This window comes from Ailuropoda melanoleuca, chromosome 10, assembly GCF_002007445.2.
Source record: "Ailuropoda melanoleuca isolate Jingjing chromosome 10, ASM200744v2, whole genome shotgun sequence".
Lineage (NCBI taxonomy): Eukaryota > Metazoa > Chordata > Mammalia > Carnivora > Ursidae > Ailuropoda > Ailuropoda melanoleuca.
Genome location: NC_048227.1, coordinates 24,580,949 through 24,592,288, shown reverse-complemented (window position 1 = coordinate 24,592,288; position 11,340 = coordinate 24,580,949). Strand labels below are relative to the sequence as shown.

At 37.8% G+C, this 11,340-nt stretch overlaps 1 protein-coding gene across 3 annotated transcripts in view; it reads right to left on the bottom strand.

Moving 5' to 3' along the window:
• Nucleotides 1-1,582: 1,582 nt before the first annotated feature.
• The window catches only part of SMG1 (SMG1 nonsense mediated mRNA decay associated PI3K related kinase), a 98,898-nt gene continuing 89,140 nt past the window's right edge, over nucleotides 1,583-11,340 (bottom strand). For 2 of the 3 annotated variants that reach the window (XM_011226514.3, XM_011226515.3), the window contains 6 exons: nucleotides 10,657-10,884; nucleotides 9,787-9,998; nucleotides 9,512-9,618; nucleotides 8,552-8,731; nucleotides 8,365-8,471; nucleotides 1,583-6,109 (listed from right to left, as the gene is read on the bottom strand). In XM_011226514.3, the coding sequence (XP_011224816.1) occupies nucleotides 6,032-6,109; nucleotides 8,365-8,471; nucleotides 8,552-8,731; nucleotides 9,512-9,618; nucleotides 9,787-9,998; nucleotides 10,657-10,884 (912 nt within the window). In that variant the 3' untranslated portion in view covers nucleotides 1,583-6,031. The remainder of the gene's footprint in view (nucleotides 6,110-8,364; nucleotides 8,472-8,551; nucleotides 8,732-9,511; nucleotides 9,619-9,786; nucleotides 9,999-10,656; nucleotides 10,885-11,340) is intronic. The other variant, XM_034670319.1, reaches the window with a different exon arrangement.

Below are 11,340 nucleotides of genomic sequence, written 5' to 3'. Positions count from 1 at the left end.
AGGAACTAGAGGAACTACTAGATAATCCTAAAATGAATTACTTCCACGTCTTTTCTCTGCAAGATTTCAAAATCATTTAAGTGCTTTGATTTTCATTAATCAATACGAACAAAATCATGCCAAGCGTTGACCTGGTCAAGAGATGTTTCAGGAAAACTTACTATAGCTTTTACCTTTCAAACTTTTTTATAATCACCTATATTATGCCTATATATATTTACTTTAAGTGAATTCCTTAAATAACTACCCCGATTCTTAAGAGTTCAGGGTAAGGCATAAAGAAATGAGAGAATACAGCTACAGAACACATGCAGCCCCAAGAAAGCCAGTGGGGACAGGAGCACTGTGAATTTCATGGAAGGGTGTGAAATTTACCATGGATGGGAGTGGGGGTATCTGGGGATGGGGGAATCTGGATGGGGGGTAAATACTTGGGGGAAGGGAGAGAAAGCCTTTGCAAAGGAAGGGGAAGAATCTTCAATAAAGTGCCACTATGGGGGGAAAGTAAGTTTCTTGTAGGTAAGATGCAGCCAGTTGATATAGAGATCCCATTTGGGGAGATTTTAAAGCTATGAAGTTTGAGAAGCAGGCCCTCACCTCCATCTTCAAAGGAAAATTAAAAAGTCCCAATCAGCAGCCACATAGTGAATATATTAAGCACTGAGTACAAAATCTCGGTATAGACACAGGAGTATCTCCTTCCAAAGAAGCCACAGAATTCTTATGCTTTAAAAATGACATTTCTACTTTGGGAAATCAGTCTCTACTACAAAATGCTTCTGGTTCACCCAAGTTTCCTATGCACAACTTAAGACTTCAACACCAACTTGTCAAATTAAGGAAGGTGAAAAAAAAAATTGAAGCAGTACAGGTTCCCCTCTCCCCAAGGACTGTGCTCCCAGACCTATTTGCAACCTAACAGTCCGGGAGCACTGGTACAAGGTCTTTCTGTAAACTTCCAATTGGTTTTAAACACTTACCCTTAGTGTTTTCTTTTGAGCTTTGTTTTTGTACTACCAAAACAGGATGTGATCCTTTGAAAGGTGCCCAATGACAACACAGTTAACATAAATCCTCCTATAATGATCTAGCAATAACAAAATGCAATCTGATTTCCAGATATTTAAAACAAGCCAGACATTTTAATTCTCTTTTCCTTCAGAGCTTTCACACCCCAGGGGAATACACCTGTCAATAACGTCCTGTGGTTTTGTTTTTAAATACTGACAAACTTGAGTTTAATAAATTACACAATACTAGAACTTACCCAAAGAAGTAAAATTCTCACTGCTGCTCAAAAATACTATAGTAATTTGAGGATTTAAAAAAATAAAATTACTTTGGGGGGTGCCTGGCTGGCTCACGTCAGTAGAACATGTGACTCTTGATCTCAGGGTTGTGGTTTAAGTCCCACATTGGGGGTAGAGATTACTTAAAAATTCTTTAAAAAAAAAAAGTTGAGAACTAAGCTTTAAAAAATTTTTTGGAGGTATTAATACTTAAAAACAAAAACAAAAGTAAACTCTACTGATACTCCAAAAGTATTCTGGAAACTACTTTGACCAATAAATTCAAAGCTTAATTGCTATGTCTTTTAAGACTTTATTTTCTGAAAAACGTATTTCATACAATCTTTGCTGTGTTAATGCAAATATGCACAAAGTAGGCATGTATTTTTGTTTTCCAAAAGATGCATTATGAACATTTTCAGGAAGCTGGTGTGATTTATTCAATTTTTAATCTTAAATACAATCACAAAATTATATCCATCAGGAGGCATTACAACCTTTTGTACAGAGAAGCCACTTTATTTATACAATGTTACTAGGACAAGGAAGATTCAGTTCAACTCAATTTGCTCTTATAATAAGGGTAAATTAACAAGTGAAGTATGATGCTGCCACTGACATTACAGGTGGAAATATAAGAGAAATTCAAACCAGAAAAATAACACAGGAACTTTTTAAACAGGAGCTGAAACTTGGACTGTCAGGAAAAGAAAAAAATCAGCCTGTTTTGAAAGAAAAACGTTCCACAAGCCTGCATTTCAGAACAACATGCAATTCCTTGAGTTTACCACCTTCAAAAGTCAAACTAATTGTATGACAGTTTTACATTAGCACAACAAACAGCTTTTCCCTAGTAAGACCAATTTCCATAAAAAGCAAGGGACTCTAAGGGGTTCCTGTTGTACAACTAACCCTTGAACCTGTAAAGCTTCTCAGAGTCCATTTGCCCTTCTGTAAATAAGGGATGGTGACACTGTTACCCAGGCCTAAAAAGCAGGAAAAGTGCAACAACTCCTTAGGGGTTCATAATGCAGTGGATTTCCCCTTCTGCAATGTTTGGAAAATTTGTAACACTAAGCTAGTTTTCCCCATCGGAGGAATGTTTCTAATACAATCCATGTATTGAAAACAAAATCAACCTCCTTTAAGTGACCCTTACTATCGCCTACCTCCTTGATTTAAGGGGGGAAAAGTCATAGCTCTCAATTACATTTTACAAGCCCAAGTGAATGGAAGGTCACTGGTTTTCACATTCATCTAATTTTGTCTAAAACAAAGGTACCGAGTGGTAACAGTAAAGCATTCACTGATTTTTGATGTATATGAATAGGACTAACAGGCTAATTGTAGGTGCTTCCTTTAATATGAAAAGAATTAGGAGAAAAGAAGAACCAGCTCCTTTGATTTTAGTACTGCCAAAACAAGTAAGCCCCCAGAGTAATTACAAGTATGTGGAGGATAATAGGCCAGGAAGACTTTTCAATTTAAAGTACTGCCTATAATACCCCAGATTTAAAAGGACCTAAGATTGCACATCAACTCTAATATTTGGCTGTACTTGCATTGCCCTGCTCGGCATTTTTTAATGGCTCTTTCCTTAAATTTCACACATCAGAACAACCACAAACAAAAACAATGCAGATAACACCAAACATAGACAATATTTTAAAAAAAACTACATACTAAGCTTAGGTAATAGTGGCAAGTGTTAAGGGCAGAAGTGATGGAAGTTTTTCTTTGTATTACAAACCCTCACCCGAACCTGGGGTTTGGGCTCTAAAAAAAAACAATTTAGGGAAGCGGATCAAGAGCTTGATTATCAGTTCACACACAGAAATCTCACGTAGCTCAGAAACAACTCACAAGTTGTGGACACAAGCAGACACAAAAGAATGTTAATGATCACCTAGCAAACTATGTGAAGAACTCATGACCAGGAAGAATGAGATCCTGCAAGACACACCAAAGAAAAACTAAAAGAAATACACACAGCTCCATAAACCAACGAAGCCTCCACAGCTTTGTAGAGATACCAACTACAATTCAGGAAATTTCAGAAAATCAAAGACAACAAAACACTTAAGATAAACTTCAATTTCCAAGGGTACTCTGAATTGAAGAGGTTGTAGGTTATTCTATACCCCCTGAATCTTAGAGAGAGAGAAAGTTAAAGAGAAGAGCAGATCCCTGGTTTTCCACAGGTATTTTGTAGCATCAAAAATGTATGACTTCGTAACGAAAGCACTCTAAACTTTATTTTACAAGATAATCCCCCAAATAGAGCCCTGTCTTCTCAATCTGCTCTATCAGCAGGGCCTTTCACCAGTGATGAAATCTGCAGTGTTTGCTTAGAACAGTTCAAAAAGCCAAGGCTACATGGCAGAATGACTTCCCACAGAAAGCCAAACTGCACAGACTGGGGTCTGTCCAGAGCGCAGTAGAGAGCAAGCTTTGAAGTCCTCAGTTATTCACATCTGCCCCACAACCAAATGTGTATGTGCCACATTGTTCTCTGAGGGACCATTTTAAACTAAAAGCGATGGATAGTTTACCAGAGGCACAGGTTTCTGATATAAAGCTGTTTTGTTTTTGCTTGGATAAGGTGCCAGGTACCTCTGAAGCCTGAAGTTCACCTCTGGAGCCTGAAGTTCACAGGCAGTAAAATTCACCTATTTATCTTCTTTACCAAAGAAAAAGCAATTTCTGGATACTACCTGTTGGGACAAACTAGTGTGAACTTGTTTTATCCTTGTGATAAAAGTTTTTTCCTCGTGACAATAAAGAATGTTGCTGAAAAGACTTTACTTTTGAGAGAGCAGAGGTAATCGAGTGATGAATGCAGTAAGTAGCTCCCACACAGCCTCTAGGAGATAAAGCAGCATGCACAACACAATATGGCATTATTATTCCAGATAGGTTGTTTTGATTGTGAAAATAAGGTTCAAATGAATGCAGAAAATAAAATCTGATGCACTAGGTTCCTTAACTCGCTATTAGACACATGGGTATTTGAAAATACCACCTTTCTTGCAATACTTGCCTAGGTATTAGAAATTCACTGAGATGCACTCTCTCATGGGTGTGTGATTATAGACTGATGTGGCAATCAGAATACAGAAAAGGCCAGAGCTATGTGGAATTTTTCCTTAATACCCTTCAAGTTTGTCTGTGAAGACTGGCAACCAGAAATGATCACAGTCCTAACCTCTAAAATGCAGGAAAAATGTACTCAAACAATCAAGATTTTGTGTTCTACTTTGTGTTGATACGTGATTTTACGAATCCTATTCTAGTCTGGACTTTTATTTTGGATCAACAATTCAGCTTACAGTACTGAAGTGCAATACTAAATTTAAGGAAACCTTGATCATGAATTCACAGCAAACTGTTAAAATTGTGCAAAAAGTAAAGTACTTCACAGACTAATAATGAACTTAAGAAAAGATGATGGTGGTTCTCATTTTTGCTGTTTCGTGTCCATGTCCTAAAATGCCAGGTAAACTAAAGCACTTTTAATTTACGAAACGTAAATTAAAAGTATCAAATGAGAAAACTGAATTAAAAAACATTTCGCTCTACCTCCACCAGAACATCACTTTATTGTTAATCTGTCATCAACAACATAAAACTCTAATAGGTACTCTATCCTGGTTTTTAAAAAGGTAAAAGATTACATTGGATTAGCTACTTTCTATGAAAGAAACTACAGCAATCGCAGAAGAGGGAAAATTTGAATGACCTCCCAAAAATGCACACTATAAGCAAAAGGGAGTGTACATTAAATCAAGTGTCTGTTAGATTCATTACTTTTGAATGCACAGTGACAATTCTGGAAACTGTACATGATAGAATCACAGAAATGACTTAAATAACCAGAATTATATTTTGTGTGTGATCATCAGACCTTTAAACAATCCTTGGATTTTTCATGTTATCAGTCGTTTTGGAGAAATTTCTGTTTATCACTCCAAATGTAGTTGTTAACAACATCGAGATGGAAGCATATGAAATATAAGGATTGAAATAAAAGTAAATTAGAAGGATGGCTAATCTACTAGACCAGGTAAAAGGGGAATGGGTAGATGGTGGGGGATTGGGAAGGAGGACGATGGGTAGTTTTTTTTTCCCTTCATTTCAGAAGTAAGTTCTTCCAATGTAGTGTATCTGTTACATAGCTCTCCATTTCCAGTCCATTTCTGAAATTCTTAGCGCATAGCCTTTTTGTACCTACTGGTCAACCCAACCAGTACTGTTGCCAAGCAACAAGTGTTACACGAGAATCTGAATGCATCAAATCTTCCTTGGCTGTGATTTCTTCGCGGCCCCAATTTTCTCTGTTTCTGAGCGGGGTTTGTTTTTTCCTGGATTGTACACACAGGGTCAGGTGGAATGGAGTTCCAAATCACTCTGTGCTCCGCGGCATCCCGATTTCTTTCTGCAGCTAACCTCCTGACACGTTTGCAGCTGTTCTGTGGCAGAAAGACAATCTCCATGTTCAGGCGGTGAGCTTTCTTTCTTTCACCCTTGACCCTGGGGTTGCAGGCCATGGTGTTGGGCGTATCCCTGAGTGCAGCTGTCCTGCAGGATTCACTTCCTAGCGCACCGAGATTTCCTAGGGTTCCTCAGAGTATGCCCCCAGTTGCATCACCACCGACTGTGGTGTGGCTTTGGATGCCTGAGGCTGAGTTGATTCTGGTGGATGTCTGACCTCACTTAACCAGACTCATCTACTGTCTCACCATTCATACCCAGGCTGTCCAACCTTCATACAGCTGAGCCAAGTTATCTAGATTAGTTGCTTCCTTAATGACATAGTCAACCTGTAAAAATAGGCAGGAAAGTAGTTTAAATCATCTAGACCTTTAAAGGACATATATGAGTTCTAGGAGTTAAGTTTCTAATCACCCAGATTAATCATCCAAAGGATGTGTAGTTGCTATGGTGGAAAGGTTAAACAACTCGAGCTTCCCTCATAATTCCACAGCTTACAAAATGTGTGTCTTGGGAAAGTCACAACCCCTTTGAGCCTTGTAAATCCTTAGATGAAGACAGAGCCCCCACTCACCCCACAGGTATTCTTGGGGTTAAACACATGAAGTCACACTAAGTAAATGTTTAAGCAGTGTAAGAAAAAAGTGCATAGCAGATTCTGAAACATAGTTGGATGCTCAACAAATGTCTATTGATTCTGACTCAGCTAAATTTTCTTTAATGGTAAGAAATATAATCATCTCTATATTCAGAGAATCCAGAGGGCCCAACTGTATGTTAAATGCTCAATATATGGCTGCTGAATGACAACTTACACCAAAAGCTGTGCACCAAGAACTCTATACTTACCCTACTCCTGTGAGCCCCATTAACCCTCTCATGTAAAATTTAATAACACAAAAAAGCGCACCATAGCCAAGCATCCTTCAAACAAATGGACACAGAGCTAGAGACAGTCATGGAGTGCCTGTGTGGCTCAGTCAGTTAAGCATGGACCTTTGGCTCAGGTCATGATTCCATCGTCCTGGACAGAGCCCAGCGTCCTGCTCAGCAGGGAATCTGCTTCTCCCTCTCCCTTTGCCCCATCCCCGGGTAATGTGGGCTCTTGCTCTCTCAAATAAATAAAGTCTTTAAAAAAAAAAAAAAAAACTGCTCTCAAAGTACACAAGCCATTAACCGACCAGAAAGCTTCTGAAGCAAAGACACCCTTGACTCATTATTACCCATGTTTTGTTTTGTGGATTTTTTTTCCCCTCAAACTTGACAATTTCTAAGGAAATAATTCTTGACTAAGAAGAGTATAATTTCAGGTCCTACACAACTATGTAACAGCATTTAAAATATAAAAAAAAAGACTTCTCTTGCTGATGTTAAAACTGAATTGTGGTTGTCAAAACATTAGGAAACAGGATATTCACAGTCTCAAATTTTTACCCCACAGAAGAAAAGGTACATTTGTAAAGGAGAATTCAGGAGAACACTACCCTTGACCAAATGACCTAACTTAACACAAAAGATGGCACATACAAAAACACATCACTGACAAAGTATCCCTGCCAAAAATGTTGATTCTGAATCTGATTATGAGGAAAATATCAAATACACAGTGAGGCACATTCTACAAAATGACTGGTCTGAACACATCAAAAAGGTCAATATCATAAAAGGAAAAAAAAGAAAATGCTCAGGAACTGTTCTAGACATTTAAGGCAACTAAAAGTAGAACAAGTATATATGAAATGAAAGATAAGCCTTGACTAGATCTTGTGGGGAGGGAGAGGCAGGGGGCTAGAAGGGCTAAGCAATAAAAGCCATTTTAGGATAACTGGAGAAATCTGAGTATGGACTGCATGTGAGGTAACAGTCAATGCTAACATCAGTGGTAAGTTTCCTGAGTTAATAATAATGTTTCGTTTAGCAGACATATATGGAAGTATTTAGGCATGAAGTGCTGTGTCTGCAACTCTCAAATGGCTCTGAAAAATGGTGTATGCATACACACACACAGAAAGATGAAGCAAATGTAGGGAAACAAGTGGTTTACTAAATCTAGGTAGGTAAAGAGTACATGAGCATTTCTACAACATTTCTGTAGGTTTAAAAATTTCAAAATAAACAGCAAGTGGGGGGATTCATTCTCAAATTTATATATACAATTTTAATAACAATGAGAAAATTTCTGAGTAATGTATTTGGACAGACACCCCCGCAAACACTTTATAGATACTATTCCTGCACCTAAAACTTCACCCTGGTTTCGCTAGAAACCTTCAGATAGTTCCCTTTAAAAGGCAAATTAATTGCTCTCTGGTGAAGGAGAGAGAGGGGGTCAAGTCACACCTTAAATTTCTATTAGAAGAGGGGTGGGGAGAAAGGTAATGTGCTAAAAGGGTAGAATCGGAATAACACAGTGAAAATTTATTTGACAACTCCAGAGCTACCATTACTCAAAATCTTCTCAATTCTGAAAATAAATTTCAGTTCCTTATTTCTTTAACCACCAAGGAGGTGGGCGAGGGTATCTTTAAACCTGTACTGTTTCAGCAGCGTTAAAATGGATAGATCAAGTTTAAAAAATGGTCACCTGTTCAGCAACTGACATTCTCCTATTAGGATCAACATCGCGGCCCTCTAGCTTGGCTTTCACCCTCTTCCACACACTCACTGCATAGGAGTTTCTCTCTTGCACAGCTACGAAGCAATGGAAACATACGTAAGTCAAACCACCACTTTGCATAAATATTTAATGTATCCTTATTCTAACTAATTACCTTTCCCTGTTTTAGGGTCTCTGACAGCCTTTTTAGGACTACAAGCAACACTCTTGCCAGTTCCTGGAATGGTGCTTGGTGGAGTATCTGCTGATGTGGCAAGATTTTTCTGAATCAGCTTTCTAGCATTCTGTGACATGACATCAGGCTGAGTCTTCTGGCCAGTGTTGCTCCGGACTGCTATAGAGAAAGAGTGAGTAGCTCAATCCACACGTAAACAGAAGATGGAGGAAGATAAAGAGGAGAGAGCAGGGCAGTGCTCTCTCAACCATCAACTACAAATGTAGAGCCATGAAAATAAATATATTTTACAACCTTAAAGTCCTTATCCCTTGAAATAGATACTATCCTCCTAAAAATACAGCCTAAAGAGCTAGACATTCAGAAACAAATTTGTACAACAATGCTCACTGCTTATTGTGGCATCAAAAAACTATAAATATATTAACTGTCCAACAATGTGGCATTAATATGGTAAAGACATATTTAATTGGGGCATTAAGTCATTTTTTAAAAGGTTATTTGATGACAAGGAAATGTCTAATAGTAAGTGGGAAAAGGCAACAAGAATGGCATTCACAGAATGACCCCAATTTGTGCACGTGTGTGCACACACACACGCAAGTCCAACAACAAATATGTAATGGTTTTACCTCCAACTGGAATGAAACTACAAATTTTTCTATTTTTAAAAAAATTTCCCCGACAAGCATATATTTTATATACATCAATTATTTACAGAGGACTTAAACATAAGATACTTCTACTTTCTCACACAAGTACTTTTAAAATTAAACCAAAATGTGTTCAGTTCGAGTTGTGACAAGAGTTTAAGAAAACCGTTTAAAAAGGTGATGACTACTAACATATTAAGACACATAAAGGATAATTAAACATCTCTGCATCTATATTATTAACAGATCAAGATTCACGTCTTTTTCTGAAGTGGAGAAGTCATACCTGCAGCAAAGGATGGCTGATAAGTAGCAGATGACGTTGGACTCGAACATTCATTTGTTGCATCGGTGACTAAGGGTGATGCAAAACCCACTAAATTATTATAGATACTGAAATACAAAATAAAACGGCTTATTTATGAAATGCTTCACCAGGTAACTGCTTATAAATATGAACTGGAAAAAAATGAGATGAATTAAATAAACCAAACTTACTATACCAGATGTTTTGCTCATGTTTTGACTACATTTTAAATTTAGGCCAGAAAGCATTCTTACCTCTGACTTTGTGTTTTCAGTTCTTTCAAGGTGGGAGTTATTTCCTGGAGCATTTCAATGTGTTCTTGACTTCGAACCTGACCCATAGCTTGGACTAACGTAAAGAGCACCGTCTGAATGTTGTCTTGCCAGGATTTATATTCACCTAAGAATTGCCTAACACTGTTCTCATAGGGAACATCTTCACCATCTGCCAGAGCAGCTTCTTCATCCTAGAATCAATATTGTAATGATGAGGAGAAATTGTATTTGTTTCAAGAGTAACTCATAAGACAGTCACATTTTGAATAACAGGTAGTGTTTTTCAAATATGTGTTTAGGGGCGCCTGGGTGGCACAGTGGTTAAGCGTCTGCCTTCGGCTCAGGGCGTGATCCCGGCGTTATGGGATCAAGCCCCCACATCAGGCTCCTCCGCTATGAGCCTGCTTCTTCCTCTCCCACTCCCTCTGCTTGTGTTCCCTCTCTCGCTGGCTGTCTCTATCTCTGTCGAATAAATAAATAAAATCTTTAAAAAAAAAGAATAAGGGTTTGGAGGAGGGAAAGATGTTGGGGAGATCAAAACACTCTGAGGCTATGTTCAAGTTTCAGCTCTACTTTTAAGTTATAGGACTTTGGGTGAATCGATTGCTTTAACCCTCAGTTTCTCTGGGTAAAATATCAGTATACTACAACCTGCTTTAAAAAGAAAAAGAAAGTGGCTGACTGATAAAACACACAAATTAACTGAATTACAAACAAACTGGAAGAGGTATCCTGAGAGAAGTTGTTTTTGTTTATACCATTATTTCCCCAAACACAACTATGTATTTTTAAGTACTGTAATTTTATGAAAGGAGGGAGTTAACTGTGTGTCAGTGGTATTAATCTTACCTTAGCCATTGCTTTCAGGAGATGTTTGACATCTCCAAGTTGCCGGTTATGACCAGTGAGCACAGTCTTTATATTATCAACCAGATTCTGAATTGTTTCACAGACTGTTTCTATCTGTTGCTCCTTCTCTGTCTGAATTGCTCTCTGAGTAGACATATCCTGGGTCAATTGTTTGTGTGCTGACAAAAGCCATTCAGAGCTGCCAATAGGATGTTCAAGACTGGTGTCCTAAACAGAACAAGCATTTGTTTAAGTATCAGATAGAATAATAGAAGAGTCTTTCCTTTATCACCGCCATCAAAAGGTATTAGTAACTCAAGCTGACACAAAGAACTTCATTTGCTAAGTCATGAACTAATTATGTAAATAATAGTACTTAATAATTTAAATAATCTATGAAATACAGATTAAGATTTCTGATTTTTCTGCATAATCACACAGTGAATAAAAGCTTAAAATTTAAGACACAAAAAATATCATCTTTGAATAATAAAGATGATCTGTATCTAAGACCCTAAACCCAGTGTAAACCACTCTTTAGAAAGACACCAGAGTTTCCTAATTAATACACAGCCTAAAACCTTCCCATAAAATATAAACACCGAATTTATCAACTTGCTATTTCTGGACTCAACTCTCCTGTCCAGCATTCACCTTCCACCAGCCCTCTGTCTGCTATCCTAG